Source organism: Acinonyx jubatus, chromosome B3 (genome assembly GCF_027475565.1).
Source record: "Acinonyx jubatus isolate Ajub_Pintada_27869175 chromosome B3, VMU_Ajub_asm_v1.0, whole genome shotgun sequence".
Lineage (NCBI taxonomy): Eukaryota > Metazoa > Chordata > Mammalia > Carnivora > Felidae > Acinonyx > Acinonyx jubatus.
Window position 1 is genome coordinate 57,626,999 of NC_069386.1, and position 18,891 is coordinate 57,645,889.

General features: G+C 39.7%; 2 protein-coding genes and 1 long non-coding RNA gene across 11 annotated transcripts in view; 1 reads left to right on the forward strand and 2 right to left on the reverse strand.

Moving 5' to 3' along the window:
• TERB2 (telomere repeat binding bouquet formation protein 2) overlaps nucleotides 1-3,294 on the reverse strand; it is a 36,171-nt gene extending 32,877 nt beyond the window's left edge. For both annotated transcript variants that reach the window (XM_027067152.2, XM_015064967.3), the window contains exons 1-3: nucleotides 3,209-3,294; nucleotides 3,013-3,094; nucleotides 1,891-2,030 (exon numbers count right to left, since the gene is read on the reverse strand). In XM_027067152.2, coding sequence (XP_026922953.1) covers nucleotides 1,891-2,030; nucleotides 3,013-3,094; nucleotides 3,209-3,272 — 286 coding nt within the window. In that variant the 5' untranslated portion in view covers nucleotides 3,273-3,294. The remainder of the gene's footprint in view (nucleotides 1-1,890; nucleotides 2,031-3,012; nucleotides 3,095-3,208) is intronic.
• LOC128315955 (uncharacterized) overlaps nucleotides 2,407-18,891 on the forward strand; it is a 55,938-nt gene continuing 39,453 nt past the window's right edge. For both annotated transcript variants that reach the window (XR_008299199.1, XR_008299200.1), the window contains exon 1: nucleotides 2,407-3,502. This is a non-coding gene — a long non-coding RNA (uncharacterized LOC128315955). The remainder of the gene's footprint in view (nucleotides 3,503-18,891) is intronic.
• Nucleotides 11,291-18,891, reverse strand: part of TRIM69 (tripartite motif containing 69) — a 39,109-nt gene continuing 31,508 nt past the window's right edge. For all 7 annotated transcript variants that reach the window (XM_027067151.2, XM_015064818.3, XM_015064819.3 and 4 more), the window contains 3 exons: nucleotides 18,503-18,525; nucleotides 18,296-18,420; nucleotides 11,291-11,887 (listed from right to left, as the gene is read on the reverse strand). In XM_027067151.2, the coding sequence (XP_026922952.1) occupies nucleotides 11,346-11,887; nucleotides 18,296-18,420; nucleotides 18,503-18,525 (690 nt within the window). In that variant the 3' untranslated portion in view covers nucleotides 11,291-11,345. The remainder of the gene's footprint in view (nucleotides 11,888-18,295; nucleotides 18,421-18,502; nucleotides 18,526-18,891) is intronic.

Sequence of the window (18,891 nt, forward strand, 5' to 3'; positions counted from 1 at the left end):
AATTTCCATAGTAGCCCACTTGCAGACAAAAAGGTAACAACCCTCTAGACCTATGTCGTCCAATATAGTTGCCACTGTACTAGCTATATATCGCTACCATATTGAAATGTATGGCTAGTCCAGATTGAGATGTACTAAAAGTGTAAAATAAAGCCTGGATTTCAAAGATTTAGCATCAAAAAAAGAATGTAAATATCCCAATGATTTTTTATTTGTTATATATTGAAATAATATTTTAGATACATTAGGTTAAATAAATATATTAAAATTAATTTCACCTATTAATTTCATCTATTTTTATTCACTGACTTCTTATTTATACTAGAGAATTTAAAATCAATATGTGGCTCACATTTGCATCTCACACTAGACAATACTGGGCTAGGTAGATAATAATGTATACTTTTCAATCTTAAAAAGGAGCATGTTTTCACTGAAAACAGATTTCTTTAATTTAAATACATTTTAATGTAAGATGCTAAACTCAAAGACAGGAGTAATAATTTAAAATCAGGTCAGATAGTCATTCTATAATATAAGCCCCGTGAAGGTGGATATTCACTGATTTGCACAGTTTTTGAGTAAATTAGTTCGCCTATCCAGTCATTAATTTATTTGTATAAATAAATTATTTTGGAACAATTTATTGTTATAACCAGCTCTCACAAGGACATCAACTGTGAAAGGAATCCAATCTTTGGGGTTTCTAAAGCTCTTCTATAGAAATCTTTTTCAAGTTGTTTTGTTTCGTTTTGTGCTTTGTTTTAAATAGACTGCTTACTGGGACTTTGTTCTAGCTTCAGTCTGTCTTTCTAAGGACAGACACACATATATCAAGAATTGGGTAATAATGCAAGACCTAAAATGGAATATTTAAGGTTACCCCACAAAAGATAGGGAAATGATGTTCCAAGCAGGGAGTACTAAAAGAACCAATCTCAGAAGCAGTTTATTAACTTGCCCTTTATAGGATTGCTGAAATAATTAACATGAAAGTACTTTTATTTTTTTTATTTTTTTTTAAATGTTTATTTATTTTTGAGACAGAGACAGAGCATGAACGTGGGAGGGTCAGAGAGAGAGAGGGAGACACAGAATCTGAAACAGGCTCTGGACTCTGAGCTGTCAGCACAGAGCCTGACGTGGGGCTGGAACTCACGGACCGCAAGATCGTGACCTGAGCCCAAGTTGGACGCTTAACCGACTGCGCCACCCAGGCGCTCCAGTACTTTTAAAAGTGTAAAGAACATGGGGCGCCTGGGTGGTGCAGTCGGTTAAGCGTCCGACTTCAGCCAGGTCACGATCTCTCGGTCCGTGAGTTTGAGCCCCGCGTCAGGATCTGGGCTGATGGCTCGGAGCCTGGAGCCTGTTTCCGATTCTGTGTCTCCCTCTCTCTATGCCCCTCCCCCGTTCATGCTCTGTCTCTCTCTGTCCCAAAAATAAATAAAAAACGTTGAAAAAAAATTTTTTTTAAAAAGTGTAAAGAACAGGGGCACCTAGGTGGCTCAGTCGCTTAAGCGTCCGATTCTTGGCTTTGGTGCAGGTCATGATCTCGTGGTTCGTGAGTTGGAACTTGCTAAAGTTCACAAAACTAGTAAGTAATGGATCCTAGCCAGTAGGCACTGTGAGGGCAAGATCTGCTTTTTGTCACATTCTGCACTGAATCCCCAGTATCTGGGTTGAAACCGGACACACAGTAGGAGTTTAGTGAATGTGTGAATGAACAATAAACAAAGCTAGAATATACACCCAAGGAAATGTGATCCCAAGTCCCTTTCCACTTATATTAAATGATACAAAACACAAAAATCTCTGAGAACAAAGCTCAGTAAAGTTGGGTGACCTGGCTGGATTTGGCTAACAGAGATTGGATGACTGATCTTTGCTAACCTTTTTGCAGGCATGCAGGAGGAAGAATGAAGTGACCTAAAGCCACCGAATTTTTTACTTCAGCATTAGCTACTGCAGAGAGATAGTAGGCATGAAAAACTGTAGCATTATCTTCTATGTAATCAAGGCTCTGATATATCCTAGGAGAAAAAAAGGGAGATATTTTAGGTTATAAAATAAAGAAGAATTGGGGCGCCTGGGTGGCTCAGTCGGTTAAGCGTCCGACTTCAGCCAGGTCACGATCTCGCGGTCCGTGAGTTCGAGCCCCGCATCGGGCTCTGGGCTGATGGCTCGGAGCCTGGAGCCTGCTTCCGATTCTGTGTCTCCCTCTCTCTCTGCCCCTCCCTCGTTCATGCTCTGTCTCTCTCTGTCTCAAAAATAAATAAAAAACGTTAAAAAAAAAAAAAGAATGTATTCAACCTTTCAAAAGAAAGAATAAATGAGTGAAAGTAGGGATAATTAGGTGTGGGCAATTAGGACACTGGGGAATAAGAGTGGGGTGGGGGGCAGCCAGGGTGGTGACCAGACTTCTGCTTTGTAAACTTAATGGAACAGCAATGTGAAGGGGGGTCGTAGGTGCGCAGATTGGAGGCAGAGCAACCGGTCTGAAAGCTACTGTTACATTCCGTGCCAGAGGTAATGAGGGCGTGTGCGAAGGTGGTTGCAGTGAGTACGAAGAACTTTTACAGGTACGTGACCACAGGGTACGTGTTTGGCCACTGACCGATTAATGGGGTGGAGTTGTTATTTCCAAGAAACTCCTATGGTTTTCAGTTTGAGAGCACAGGACTTGGTGCAGGTGTGAGGGGACAATCAGGAGATTTGGTTTAAACATATTGAATGTGATGCGCCTTCAAGGCACCACGTAAACTTGTGGGAGAGACAGCTGGAAATGTAACCCTGGAACTTGGGCGGACTCGTGAACCAAGTAGGAAGCCATGTCGCTGTGTCGGAAAGAAGAGAAAGGTCATTTATATCCCTCCCCGCTTCCCGTCTAGGGCTGAAAACTTGCTCATTTCCAGTCTATTCCTGTGATCGATATTTATTAGGGGCCTGCAACTTCCAACGCCAGCTGCTGACTCATCGTGACCCAACAGGCACTGCCAGGTGGCCTTCAGGTACCTCAGCGTGTCTGGGTGGGAGGCATCACAGCTGAACAGGAAGTCGGCGGCCCTCGGGTCACTGATGGAGCCCCCTTCGGCCACTGTGGAGGTAAGAGCACAAGGTGAGCCTAGCAACTACCCTGGGACCAAAGCACCAGAGCGAGAAGGGATGCTCAGTTCACCACCTCACCCACCCCTTCCGCCCAGCTGCCTACCCCAGAACTGCCTCAGTTCTCCGCCGACGCTGCCGCAGAACCAACCCCGCTGCCCCTGAAACATGGCGTCCGGCTGCTTTCGGGGGTGTGGGGGCGGGGCCTACCGGGAATCGCTGATTGGTCCGAGGTACAAAGCCACGCTCAATGATTGGTTCTCAGAGTAATGGGCGGGAAAAGCCTGCGGCAAGAAGGTGAGGCGTCCGGCTGGCACTGCTGGAGAGCTGACCGGCTCTGGGGCTGTGGAGAGACCGTTCAGCTTTCCCCTGATATTGCGGAGAGCGCCTAGTCACGTTGGTGAGTTTTAAACCCTCGGTATTCAAGTTACTGTGCTATTGTTACAGGCATGGGCACAGGTTCTGTGGCATCAAGCATTATTTTGCAGCAAAACTCATTGTATCATTTCATTTATAAGTGTTTCAGTTACAATATCTAAAGATAAGGAGTTTCAAAAAAGCAAAACCACAATACCATTATCACACTTAAAAATACTAATTCTTTAATATTGTCAAATTTCACCGGTGCCGAAATTTCCGGTTTTTTCAAAATTATGTTTTTCTTTTACAGTTTCCACCACCACCGCACTTCGCTTCCTTGCATCACTTTTGATAAAGTCTATTTTCCTGGTGTTGGGTCCATTAAATCGAAACTCTCAAAAATACTGATATAAAGCCTATAAAACATTTTACTATCTTTTTTAATGCCTGCAGGTTCTGTAACAATGGTTCCTTATTCATTTCTGTTATTAGCTATTTGTGCCTTTTTATTTCTTAGTCTCACCAGAAGTGTGTCAATTTTATTAGCCTTTTCAAAGGACAAACTTGTGGCTCTTTGTTGATACTCTTTTATGTGTTTCTTCTCTATGCCATTAATTTCTGGTTTTATAATTTCTTTGGTTTTAAATTGCTGTTCTATTAATTTCTTGAAAGAGGAGTGATTTTCATTCTTTTATTTCCTAATATGTGCAGATAAGGCTATAAATTTCCTTGAAACTGTGTGCCGTGCCACAGTTTTCAAGTTCTCATTTTTTATTGTTCAATTCAACATATTTTCAGCCTTCTAATATGTTATCTGATCCATGGGTTATTTAAAATACTTTAAAGTTTCCAAACACGTGATTATTTATTTAGTTAGCTATTGTTAATGATTCCTGGTTTAAATGCATTAAGATAAAAGAATATAGCCTATATGCTTATAATCCTTGAAATTTGTTGAAATTTCCCTTATGATTGAAGTGTATGGTCAGTGTTATGTTTGTGTTTGCAAAGAATATTCTATCTGAGTGTTGGGTACAGCATTCTGCATATGTTCATTGGGTCAAGTTTATTCATCATATTGTCACATTTTTCTGCCAATTACTAAATGGAGCATATTAAAATCTCCTTTGTGGATTTATGGATTTCTTGTTAATTTTTTCTTTATATGTATTGAAATCATGGTGTTAGGTGCATGGTAATGTTTACTTGGTACTTTCTAGTTGACTGAACTATTAAGCACTTAAATAGGAAAGGCAAAACTTTTTAAAACATATGAATAAAACAGGGGAGAATATCTCTTGGTCCTCTGAGTAGAGAATAATTTTTTTTTTTTGAGAATAATTTTTTTTTTAATTTTTTTTTTCAACGTTTATTTTTGGGACAGAGAGAGACAGAGCATGAACGGGCGAGGGGCATAGAGAGAGGGAGACACAGAATCGGAAACAGGCTCCAGGCTCTGAGCCATCAGCCCAGAGCCCGACGCGGGGCTCGAACTCACTGACGGTGAGATTGTGACCTGGCTGAAGTCGGACGCTTAACCGACTGTGCCACCCAGGCACCCCGAGAATAATTTTTTAACAGACACAAGTGTTAACCATTAGAAGATATTTGCAGTATAATTGGGGTGGCTGGGTGGCCTAGTCGGTTAAGCATCTGGCTTCAGCTTAGGTCACGATCTCGTGGTTTGTGAGTTCGGCCCCGGTCACACTCTGTGCTGACAGCTCAGAGCCTGGAGCCTGCTTCGGATTCTGTGTCTCCCTCTCTCTCTGCCCCTCCTCCACTCGTGCTCTCTCTCTCTCTCAAATAAACATTTAAAAAAATTACAACAAATAAAAAGAAGATATTTGCAATATGAATAACCAACAAAGGATGGGTATCTAGAACACAAACGTAACCCTATGAATCAATAAGAGAGAAACAGCACAATGGAAAATATGGGCAAACACCTGAATAGACATTTCATAGAAGAAAATTAAGTGGCCAGTAAACTTAGAAAAATATTCTCAACCACGGGGATAATTAGGGAAATGCAAACTAAAACTACAAGATACCATTATGTACCCACTTTACTGATAAAAATTGAGTTAGCAAAGACATATAGTAATGGGAACTCCCACTTGGAGTGGGAATGTAAATTGGCAGTCACTTTGACCAACAATTCAGCACTCCTTACTTGAAGATGTGCATACCCTATGTTAGCATTTATTAGATATATACCTTGAGAAACTCTTGTTGCTGTTTACCCTTATACTTTGTACAATGTTTATGGCGACATTGTTATAAAGTAACAGCAACAACCAAAAACAAAACTAGAAACAACCACTTATTTATCAACAGTAGCTAGGGTATTTAAACTGTTGTAGTTTCATAAAATGGAATACAACATAATTTTGAATTTTGAAAAAGATAAGGAATACATACAACATGATTCCATTCATTTAAAGTACAAAAAACAGGCATAATGAAACTTCCTTTTTAGGGATACATATATATGTAGTATATAGAAAGAACTAAATAGTACATTTGTTGAAAATATAGCTATGAATTATTTTCAAAAAGTAAAAAATCAGATACAAAATGTAGGATAATGATTACCCCAGAGCCAAGAGAGGCACACAGGGGGCCTTAAAAGGTTTTGATGCTATTCTATTTCCAAAACTAGATGGTCAATTAGTGGGAGTTTTTTTTATTATTATTATTCTCTAAATTACGCATATGTTATGTACACTCTCTCGTGTGTATTTTATAATTTAATTTTTAAAAATAAGAAAGTAAGTCAACTTAGGAGGATTTTTTTTTAACGTTTATTCATTTTTGAGACAGAGAGAGACAGAACATGAACGGGAGAGGGTCAGAGAGAGGGAGACACAGAATCTGAAACAGGCTCCAGGCTCTGAGCTGTCAGCACACAGCCCGACGCAGGGCTCGACCTCACGGACCGCGAGATCATGACCCGAGCCGAAGTCGGCCGCTTAACCAACTGAGCCACCCAGGCGCCCCAGGAGGATTTATCTAAAGTAGTTAAACAGATACTTGGCATTAAGTAAATCACATTTACTCATCTGAAAAATAAGTTTGTCCAGAGTATCTTTTCCTTGGAAATACTTGGTAATCCAGTATTACTAACTTTTTCTTCTCCTGTAGCATAGCTACATTATACAACTGTGCAATGATATCACCACTGCTATTTTAAAAGTCAGTTAGTCACAGAAAAGTGCAAGGTGTTCTCCTTTTAAGGTTCTCACCTCAGTGAATCCTAACATACTGACTTTACCTTCTACTTTATCTTCTACTTCATATTTTGTTACTAGCAGTCTCATTTGTAGCCTGGGATAAAATAATATAGCCCTAATCACACTTCTCAGTGAATAACATTCAGAATCTCTTTCTAGCAGGGAAGTCTCATATTGGTGTTTTATGATTCATACTCATAGAAGGTTTTAATTATAATCTGAGTTCTACATAGAAGGATTGTTCAAATTATTCAGTACAGAATAACCAATTATCTGGGGAAACTGTGAAAATAAATTTGTGTCATCTATGTTAAGATAAATGCTGGAGAGGTGAGGTAGTATGTTAGAAAAAGTATTAAAGTGAATACTTACAGATAGTGGAAAATATGTATACACCTGTGGTCTATCCTTTGAAAAAAAATATTCATTTTTTTCTTTCTCTTTTTTAATAAACAGCTTTATTTTATTGTGGTATAATATACATTCCATAAAATCTGCCCATTATTAGTGTACTGTTCACTAATTTCTAGTATATTTATATAACTATTCCACCATCACCACAAAAAAAACATTTTTAAGAAATATATTTTCCAAATTCAGATTAGAATTTTAATTCATTCCTAGTCATCTTTTATTATCTCCAACGTAAGTGTAACTTGTCTTTAGAATTTTCTCCTTCTATTTTGGTAAATATTGACCTTCCCTTTCTCCGAATTCTATAGTACTTGTCTATCCCCAAGGACAGACTTCAGATACCAATGATCTAGAACTCTATATATGACTTAATGGATAGGAGCTAGGCCCCATTTTATCCCTCAAACTCTTTGTCATACTAATTGAAATTCTCTACCACTGTGTCTAAAATCAAAACTTTACTTCTTGGGCACCTGGGTAGCCCAGTCAGTTAAGCATCAGACTCTTGATTTCAGCTCAGGTCATGATCTCATGGTTTGTGAGTTGGAACCCTAAGTCAGGCTCTGTTCCGACAGCATGGAGCCTGTTTGGGATTCTCCCTCCCTCCCTTCCTCTCTAAAATAAATAAATAAATAAATAAATAAATAAATAAATAAATAAATAAATAAAAAAAAACATTTAAAAAAAGAATTACTTTTTAAAAAAGGAAATATTTACTTCTTGAATATGGACTATATATTAGCTAGTTAGTAGTACCAGGTCAATGTTAAATTTTCTGAATATGATAATTTAGTACTGTGTTTATGTAAAAGAGTACCTTGGGGGCACCTGGCTGTCTTAGTTAGAGTATGTGACTCTTGGTCTCGGGATTGTGAGTTCCAGCCCCACATTGGGCAAAGAGCTTACTTTAAAAAAAAAAAAAAAAAAAGAGAGTGTCTTGGTTTGTAGGAGATACTTGCTGAAGTATTTAGGAATAAGAGTCCTAATGCCTGTAACTTAATCTGAAGTTGCTCAGCAATAATAACATTAGCCATACTATACACTATACACCCAAAATCATATGGGATGGATGTGAGGGAGAGTGAATAAGAAAATGTGGCAAAATACAAATAATTGATAAATCTGGGTGGAGAATATAGGAGAGTTTATCATACAAATGTGCAGTTTTTCTATGTTTGAATTTTTCTTTTTTTTTAAATTTTTTTAATGTTTATTTTTGAGAGAGCGAGAGAGAGAGAGAGAGTGTGTGTGTGTGTGTGTGTGTGTGTGTGTGTGTGTGCAAGTGGGGGAGGGGCAGAAAGAGAGGGGGACAGAGGATCCAAAGTGGACTCCATACTGACAGCAGGAGCCTAATGTGGGGCTCAAACTCACAAACTGTGAGATCATGATCTGAGCCGAAGTCAGACATTCAACCAACTGAACCACCCAGGTGCCCCCATGAATTTTTCTTTAAAAAAATTTTTTTAATGTTTATTTATTTTTGACAGAGAGAGAGAGAGAGAGAGAGAGAGAGAGAGAGAGAGGCAGAGCATGAGCGGGGGAGGGGCAGAGAGAGAGGGAGACTCTTAATCCAAAGCAGGCCTCCAGGCTCTGAGCTGTCAGCACAGAGCCTGACGCGGGGCTGGAACCCACAGACCACGAGATCATGACCTGAGCCAAAGTTGGACGCTCAACCGACTGAGCCACCCAGGCGCCCCCCACCACTCGCCATGAATTTTTCTAAATAAAGATGAAAAAAAGTTTCGTTAGTTCAATAGTTCTCTGTCCTAGCTGACATTAAAATCACCTGAGAGCTTTTATTTTTATTTACTTTTTTTTAAACTTTTTTTTTAACATTTATTTATTTTTGAGACAGACAGAGACAGAGCATGAGCAGGGGAGGGTCAGAGAGAGAGGGAGACACAGAATCCGAAACGGGCTCCAGGCTTTGAGCTGTCAGCCCAGAGCCCGATGCGGGGCCCGAACTCACCGACCGCTAGATCATGACCTGACCCAAAGTCAGACGCCCAACCGACTGAGCCATCCAGGCGCCCCTTTATTTACATTTTTAAAAGATTTTATCTTTAAGTAATCTCTACAGCCAATGTGGGTCTTGAACTTACAACCCTGAAATCAAGAGTCATACACTCCATCAACTGAGCCAGCCAGCTGCTCTTTATCTGAGATCTTTTAGACCTATAAATGCCCAGACTCCACCTGCTAGAGATTTTGATTTAGTTGGTCTTGGGTGGGGTCCAAGCTTCTGAATTTAAGTCTCCTTAAATGAACTTTTTTTTTTTAATTTAAATTCAAGTTAGTTAACATATAGTATAGTCTTAGCTTCAGGGATAGAACCCAGCGATGTATCTCTTACATATGACACCCAGTGCTCATCCCCAAAAGTGCCCTCCTTAATGCCCATCACACATTCAACTCATCCCTCCATCCACCTCCCCTCTATCAACCCTCAGTTTGTTCTCTGTATTTGAGAGTCTCTTACAGTTTGCCTCCCTGTTTTTATCTTATTTTTCCTTCCCTTCCCCTATATTCATCTGTTGATTTCTCAAATTCCGCATATGAGTGAAATAATATGATATCTGTCTTCCTCTGACTATTTTGCTTAGCATAATACCCTCTGGTCCCATCCATGTTGTTGCAAATGGCAAGATTTCATTCTTTTTCATCGCTGAGTACTATTCCATTGTGTGTGTCTGTGTGTGTATTTATCACATCTGCTTTATCCATTCATCAGTTAAGGGACATTTGGGCTCTTTCCATAATTTGGCTATTGTTGATAGCACTGCTATAAACATTGGGGTTCATGCTTCAAAAAATCTAGTGAGATTTCAGGCACAAAACAAGTCCTTATTACATTCTGATTGAAAGGGACTTATTTTTTTTAAGTAATTTCTTAAAAATAACCATCATAATGTCATGACTGTTTACCCAAATCAGCAGCTATAATATGATTATATTGTATATGTATTGCCAACACTGCAGGAATATTACCTATGGCATGTGTGTGTCCTTCCCAATGTGATTGATAAGACAGGGGACTTTTACCCTGCCAAAGAGCTGTGCTAATTGTAATTTTAAAGGGCCAGTACTGCAGGTCCTAAATAACCTCCCTCCCCCCCAAAAAAAGCCTTTTAGATATAGAGGATGGAGCCCAGTTAGATGGGACTTCAAAGGAAAAGAAGGGATGGTTCATCAAGAGTACTGCTGAGATGAGTGATGCTAAGAGCTTTAGACTTAGAAGGAACACACTGGTGGATGAATATACTAGAGAGAATAAGATAAAAAGTATTAATATTTAAATTATAGGCAGGAATGATGAGGGGAGTCTGGCGGGTTCAGTCATTTGAGCGTCCAACTCTTGATTTTGGCTCTGGTCATGATCTCATGGTTTGTGGGATCAGACCCCGCATCGGGATCCATGCTGTTAATGCAGAGCCTGATTAGGATTCATCCTTAGATGAACCTCTTTTTTTTCTCTCTCCTCTCTTTCTGCTCCTTCTCCCACTTGCTCGCTCTCTCTCAAAATAAGTAAATAAACATTAAAAAATCATAATAAATAAATAAATTATAGGCAGGAATGATGAAAAGGACATAGTCAAAAGTACTCTGAAATACTTAAATGTATTTGAGTATGGAACAAGTATTCCCGAAGGTAGATTAAAGCAAGAAAAAGAGACCAAGAGAGTCAGGCTCATTGGACCAAAAACTATCTTGAGAGAATTCGAGACAAGATTATAAACTAGCCCAGACCGTTTCCTATTTTTTCTATAAATTTCTGGAGCAGTTTTTTAAAAACTACGGTAACAAGTTCTAGAAAAGAACTGTATTGCAAATTGTATATTAAAAGATAATTAAATAGGAAGAAGAGTACACATCTGAAAATTTATCTACTAAGAGTCTTGTGCTGAGAATAATGACAGCATAATAGAATTTCTGGGCATGTTTGAAAAGGGTTCCCAAGCATCAAAACTCAAGTTGCGATTTGCTCCAGTAACAATAGTGTGATGATCATTCTCGTGAAGAGTGGCTCCTGTCATAGAAGACCCCAGAGAATTAGAATGACATCTTGAAAAGCTCCAGTGAAATCCACTTAAGATACTGAGAATGGAATTTAGTTTGTGAATCTTTCCTTCATTATTCCAGAGTTCCCCATAAATTGGGAAGAGAAACCAGTGAGACTGGTAAACTATTTCAATATCTCTTTAATAACGCTCTGAATTTACACAATAGTATGAGTAATTACTGTGGATGTAAGATATGCAATGGTTCTTTATTCTCTCCACCATCATTAAGGCAAGGACAGAAGTAGGGATAAAGTTTCTCCATGAAAGTGGTACTGAAGGTGTAAATGTGGGTCATGGTTTTAGCATTGTAGAAGGACACCTGTCCTCCTTCATAATCCAGGTATATTCCCACCTTGTTGAGGTTGTTAGTCAGTTTCAGACTGCATGAAGGCAAATCTAGAGCCTTTAGATCAGTTTGGTTCCTTAGTCTTAAAAGCCAGAATCCTTGCTCAGGAGTTAGAGGACAGCTGCCCTTCCGAATGATGGATTCTCTGACGACTCCAACTGTCCACTTTGTCTTCTTTGACACATCCACTTCCCAGTACCACTTCCCAGATGTGAAGCCTTTTGAGCCCAGCACAGCCACACTTGAGTCAAACCTCTCTGGATCATCAGGCATTACCTGTTTAATGTCACCATGCCACACACTGGTTTGATTTTTGGAGAGCATCAGATTTGGGTGAGCTGTTTTAGGGTCCAGAGTTAATGGAGATAGGCCTAGTAAGAAAATAAAGCAGGGATAGGGAGAAAATGGATGAATATAAATTCCCCAAGTAAAAGACAGTATTTACACAGACACCAGTAATTTATCTTCCCATGTACATATACTCGTAGGCAGGTAATCACTTAAATACTTTTTGTTGTTTTATACCCATGTGGCTGTATTCTAGATATCTTTTAATTTGTGGTAAAAATCTGACTTTACTCTGAACCAATTTATGCTGTAACAAAGAAAACAATACAAATAATATTAATATGTTCGACCAAATGTAAGAAAATACAAATGCTGATGGGATAAAAATTAGGTAAGTTTGTTCTGGGAGAACTTTCTAAGGACAAAAAACATTTCAGTTATGATATAACATCTGTGAGATATATTCTGCATGTATTGAGTAAACAAAGGCAAGAAAGGAATAAAAACAGTAGCTTATGTGGGAGGGAAGGTAAGGGCTTGCCTGTTACAGGCAGGTAAGTCTGAGCTAACTGGTAAGGGTTTAGAGGACAGTGGTGAGAAGTTTACATTTGGCTTAATAGATAATGGGACTTTTGAGATGTGGAGTGGTTTATGCCACTGCTATTCAGAGTGTTTGGTTACCAGTCTGGGACAAAATAGTACAGAAATTAAGAGTTAAGCTCTTAGAAATTTTCATAGCAATCTGACAGTAATTTTATGTCAGTTGAATCTAATAATTAAACAACCAGTCTTGTACTTCGTAATTTTCTTAAATTCCACTTTTTCAGGTAATTAATTTATACTCTGTTCCACAAACACATCAGTCTATGACAGGTTGAGATTTTAAAACCTGGTCCTTGGGGCATCTGGGGCACCTGGCTCAATCGACTGAGTTTCCAACTTGGGCTACGGTTGTGATCTGGCATTTTGTGATTTTGAGCCCTGGACTCGTTGCTGTCAGTGCTGAAGCTGTCAGCGCAGAGCCCACTTCAGATCCTCTGTTCCCCATCCTCGTGGTCCCTCCTCCACTTGCTCTCTCTCTCTCTCTCTCTCAAAAATAAATAAACATTAAAAAAACTGGTCCTCATCGCAGGCCATTTGATAAGCATTGGTTTAGACAAGTAAGTGGACAGCACTATAAAAAGGAATTTCTAAATGAAGAGATGTTGGAAGCATGTCAGCAAGAAAACACAAATTTTAGTTGTAAGATAATCAAACCTTGGCACAAAATTTGATAAAGGAAACATAAAGACAATATGTTCACATAAAGGACACAGATACATACATGCATACATTTGTTGTTAATGGATTTATTTATCCTTGGAAGTGAGATCAGTCCAGTCCAGCTCTCTCTTCCCAGAAAAGCCAGAGTCTTATTTTTTATCATCCCAAGGATTTCTTTTCCAACAAGGGACTTTGTAGAATCCTGACTTTTTCATATAGGCTGAATCTTCCCTCCCTCCCATATCCCCGTTTACCTTAAGTTGTTGCTCTTTCCAATGCAAGGACTGGATTTCTTTGGAAGTATCATCCAGACTTCTTATCAACCTTTTTAGAACCTAGTCTGCTTTTGTCATCAAGCCTCTGACACCTCCAGCTAACTCAACCTGCCATAGCTCTGAAGATTCCTAGGAGTCAGCTTTGCCTTCACTCTTTTCTTCTCATACCATATTCAACCCAACAGTAAATTCTGTGTCAGCTCCACCTTTAAAATGTAATCTGAGCCTACTCATAATATAGAGACAGATGATTTCTTAAATACTGCTGGCCTGGAACTATTTGCAATAGCTTTTTAACTGTCCTGTCTCCACTCTTGCCCATCCACAACCTATTCTGCCATAATATGAATGAGATCATCCAGTTCTCCTACTCAACTCTTACACTTTCCATCACTCCCAAGATAAAATCCAGAGTCCTTACAGAGCAAACAGGACCTACATGATTTACCTACCTCTGTGACCTCATCTCCTAATACACATCTCCCTTATTTACTTTGATCCAATCACTTTTGCTTTTGGCTGTTCCTTGAATGTATCAAACTCATTCAGATTTTAGGGCCTTTACACTTTCTTTCCTTGTCCTAAAACACTCTTTCCCCATGTGGTTCACTCCTTCACCTTATTCCAGCCTTTGTTAATGCAAGTTCAGTAAGATGTTAGTGATAGAATCTAGGTAGGTATAGTGATGTTCACTATAAAATTCTTTAAGCTTTTCTGTATGTTTGGAAATATCCACAGTGAAACATAGGGAGGGGGAGTTACCTCTTCAAAGAGGTTTTTTTCTGGCCCTTCTGTCTAAAATAGCATGTTCATCTATTCATCACTGTCTGTACCCTATCTTTCTTTTTGCTCATAAATACTTACTGAATGTACCTTACTTGACTTTCTTGACAATGGTTATCACTGTGTGACATTACTTACTGTTACCATTGTCCATTTCCTCCATTAGACTGTAATCTGTGACAGGATGGGACTTCATCTGTCTTATTTCCTTACATACCTTCAAAATTGGGAACTGTTCCTGGGTATTCAAGTAACTATTTGTTAAATAAATAAATAAACTTCAAAGTTCCATTTGAATCCTTGACATTAACTAATTCCACCATGTTTCATATTCCTGTTATCCTTGGCCAAAACCCATAATGTAGACCCATCCAATGATTTACCCTCCATGTACTCTTATCCCCATTATTCTGTTCTTTGCTTCCTGTACCTTCACCCATCCTCCCATTGCTCCTACCAAACCCTTTCCACTCTGCCCTTCAGAACTCCCTCCCTAAGTAACTCTCCAGTATCCCCACTCTACAGAATTCTCTTATCACCTCCTTACTTTAACAGAAACCTATTTCTTCTCCAAAAAATACAACTTGAAAAGTCCATGAAACTATTAGTTTTCTAAATTCAGAGCCAGAGATCCAGGAGCCACCACCCCCACTTCTAGGCCCTTACTCTAATCCTTATCCTCATGTAAAAATCACTCTTCTTTTGAGGCTCTTGTCATTACATCTCATATTACTCTCTATCTCTATTTGATGTTGTTATGTACAGACTTCCTGATTATATTCTCTGCGCTTTGGATTAACTGTACACCACTATCCCAACTCCAGCTCATCATCTCAAGGGATTTCACTATCCTTTGGATATAGCCATTTTTCCATTCTTGTACGTCCTTGGCTTTACTGCTAGTGATTTCTGACTCCATTCTCTAAAATCTTAAACTCAGATATCCCATTCTCTTATATTTTATTTTCTCACTCTCATCTCCCCCTACAACCATTACTTGACTTCATTAACAACTCTAGTGCCTCATTTCTCCTTACCATCCTGATCTGTCTGCCTTCTGGCTTAAAATCCTTCCCTAAACTGCTTAGTATTGGCAGCTTTATTGCCAATAACCTTATCATTTTTAACCTTGTATCTGCAGCATTTGTCATGTAACTCTCCAACTCTGGATCTATCCAGCTGTCAAAATTCAAATGCCAATTCCTGACCACTGCTGGAGGAAAATCACAAAATTGTACATGTGTAGATATTATTACAGATTCATTATTTCCACTCTGTGCTCGACCATCACCTCTACTGTATTTCCTAAATCAAACTCTCTCCAGTTTCTCACAGCAATTTCAGACTTTTGGCTCTCTCCTCAAACATCTGTTCCTTCCTCACTGCCAGCAGATGACTTCTTCTCCTGCTTCATAGAGAAATTATAGTACATCTTATAGGAATCCCTCATTTTGTCCCATGTCTACTGCAAGTTCCATCTGATGAAAATTGTTTGCTTTTACTATTTTATCTCCTCTCCATTTTCAGAGGAAACTGAGGAAAGTCAGTACTTCTCTTTCTAGATCTCACTCACTCTTCCCTACTACCACCAGTTATCCACTGTCTTATACCATTGGTTTCTGCCTTTCTTTAGGCTGTTCTCCCTCAGTCTGTTTTAGAAAGCCCTCTTTTGGGGCGCCTGGGTGGCTCAGTCGGTTAAGCGTCCAGCTTTGGCTCAGGTCATGATCTCACAGTTGGTGGGTTCAAGCCCCATGTTGGGCTCTGTGCTGATAGCCCAGTGCCTGGAGCCTGCTTTAGATTCTGTGTCTCCCTCTCTCTCTGCCCCTCCCCTGCTCTCACTCTGTTACTGTGTCTCTCAAAAATAAATAAACATTAAAAAAATTTTTTTATAAATGTCCTCTTTTGGGGTGCCTGGCTGATTCAGTCAAAAGAGCATGCAACTCTTGATCTCAGGGTCATGGGTTCAAGCCTCACGTTGGGTGTAGAGATTACTTAAAATAAATAATTTTTTTTAAGTCCTCTTTTAACTCTGCTGCCATGTTCACATCTTCCCTTCTTAGTGAACCTTCGCAAGTGAGTGATCTATTCCCTTCACTACTGCCTCATTCCAAATCCCTCCTGAACCCTTCACAGTATAACTTCTACCCATTCCACCCTTTTATTTACTTATTTTTTAAAGTTTCAGGTTATTTCTTTTTCTTTCTTCCTTTTTTTTTTTTTGTTTTGTTTATTTCTTTTTGAGAGAGAGAGAGAGAGCACGTGCATAAGTTGGGGAAGGGCAGAGAAAGAGGAGACAGAGAATCCCAAGCAGGCTCCCCGCTGTCAGTGCAGAGCCCAATGCAGGGCTCAAATTCATGAACCGTGAGATCATGACCTAAGCCAAAGTCAAGAGTCAGAGGCTTAACTGACTGAGCCACCCAGGCACCCCCGCTCCAAATTCCACTCATTTAAAATTGCCCTTATTGGAAGATAACAACACACACCAGTAAACTTACAGTCCCAGCAGCCAAACCTTGTAACTGGCAGTACAGAGAATGCCCTGTCAATCAGTGTGTCTATAGCCCCAGAAGACATCTAGCCTGACTGCAGGCCCCACCCACCAACAAAAGCCTCTCAGGGGACAAGGCAGGGAGAGCACCCTAAAATTCAGTGCAACCACAGCCCTGGCAAACAGACTGAAGGCAGGCATCTGATCTGACTGCTGACACTGCCCAACTACAAGCCCATGATGGCCCCAGACTGGCCTCTTAACATCACAGGGGCCAAACCCAGCCCACAATGGGCAAAGTGGGCCTATGAAGACAACTGAACTGAAAGCAAATGAGGCTCAGCCACAATAATGGGGTGCACCCCCATAGGAGACACCCCTGAAGCTCCTGCTTCTGGTAAACAGGGGATATTGTGCTACAGGCCACCACAGGACTTCTAAGAAGAAGACCTCTACTTTCAAGATCAGGAGACATAACTGATTTTACTAATACATAGAAACAAACACAGAAAGTTAGACAAAATGAGGAGACAGAGGAATGTGTCCCAAATGAAAGAATAGGACAGGGGTGCCTGGCTGGCTCATTCAGAAGAATGTACAGTTCTTCATCTTGGAGTCATGAGCTCAAGCTCTGTGTTGGGTGTGGAGATTACTTAAATAAATAAAACTTAAAAAGAAAAAAAGAAGAAGAAGAAAGAACAGGACAAAATCACCACAAAAGAGCTAAATTAAATGGAGATAAACAATATGCCTGGCAAAGAATTCAAAGTAATGGTCATAAGATACTCATTGGACTTAAGAGTGGAGAATCTCGGTGAGACTTTCAACAAAGACATAGAAAATATTAAAAATCAGAGATGAAGAACTCAATAACTGAAATTTAAAAATACACCAGTGGGGAGACGCCTGGGTGGCTCAGTCAGTTAAGCATCTGACTTCAGCTCAGGTCATCATCTCATGGTTTATGGGTTGGGGCCCCACATTGGGCTCTGTGCTGACAGGGAGGAGCCTGCTTGGAATTTTCTCTCTCTCTCTCCCTTTGGGCTCTGTTTTGCAGTGCAGAGTCTGCTTGGGATTCTTTCTCCCCCTCTCTCTCTATCCCTCCCCCACTCACACTGTCTCTGTCTCTCTGAAAAATAAACTTAAAAAATACAAAACATAAAGACAAATAAACAAATTAACCCGCATTTACCTTTGAAAACCTTCATGGCTGGTGTGAGGGAAACAAAGGGAGGGTTATTGTGTAGGACGACTTTCACTATCACTAACAGAATCACTGCTATCTATTGGCTCAATGGAGTCTTTCTTTTCGTGCAACTTTAACAAGGAACCTATCCAATAACACTTGCTTTTGCCTCCTTTTGAGGATTTCATGGAAATGTGGCATTGCACTGACAATTGCTCACAATCCCACAGAGAGAGAGACACAGGAGAGAGAGAGAAACCATTGGTTTAGTTATGATCATGTGACATTTGGTGTCACGTACTACTCATATTGCAAGACATCACTTGTTTATCAAGTTAAAATTTATTAGAAATGTTTGCTTGTCTTGCAGAATACTCACTGAACAAGTTACTTGCAATCCAAGGTTTTACTGTACTAATTAGGGCCACAGAAGAGTTCCCACAGAAGAAACAGAGATTAGGAGACCCAGGAACCAATAGCTATGACCCTCTGATACCTGGAGAGAGAGAGGATTGCATTTCCCTCCACATCATGTACTGGATGGGACCTTTGTACAGGCCTGGGTTCAACTTTCTGGAGATCAGCTCTCTGGGTATCAGCACCTTTGTTCCTTGTTCCAAGCTGAAGGGGACATAAATCACTTATTCTTAGACATCCTCCAGGAACTGGAGGAAGGATATTAATACCATATAGAAACACTTACCTATCCAAGAGAGATGTGATATCCTAGAAGAGAAAAGGAGCAATAAAGAAATTAGACGCCTGCTCATCAACTCCAGAAATTTCTTTGGTGATACTGGCCACCACCAGAATTTTATCATCAATACTGAAATTCTGTGCAGATGTTGCCATTCCAATTCATCCCAACCTCCATATATCTTTTCTGATCGGTATCCTTCATCTAACCCAGGATAAACTGGCCTTATCTTATTCTGATTTTCTAGTGTTGCCTTTTACATGAAACAAGGGGAGAAATTAATAGCTAGGCTATTTCTACCTATACTGCCAAATGGTCTCAGGAGAAAAATAGTGTAGGTTTTCCAGACCCGAAGCCACTTTCTCTAACTCTGGCTAAGTAAACTTCTGAGTGCT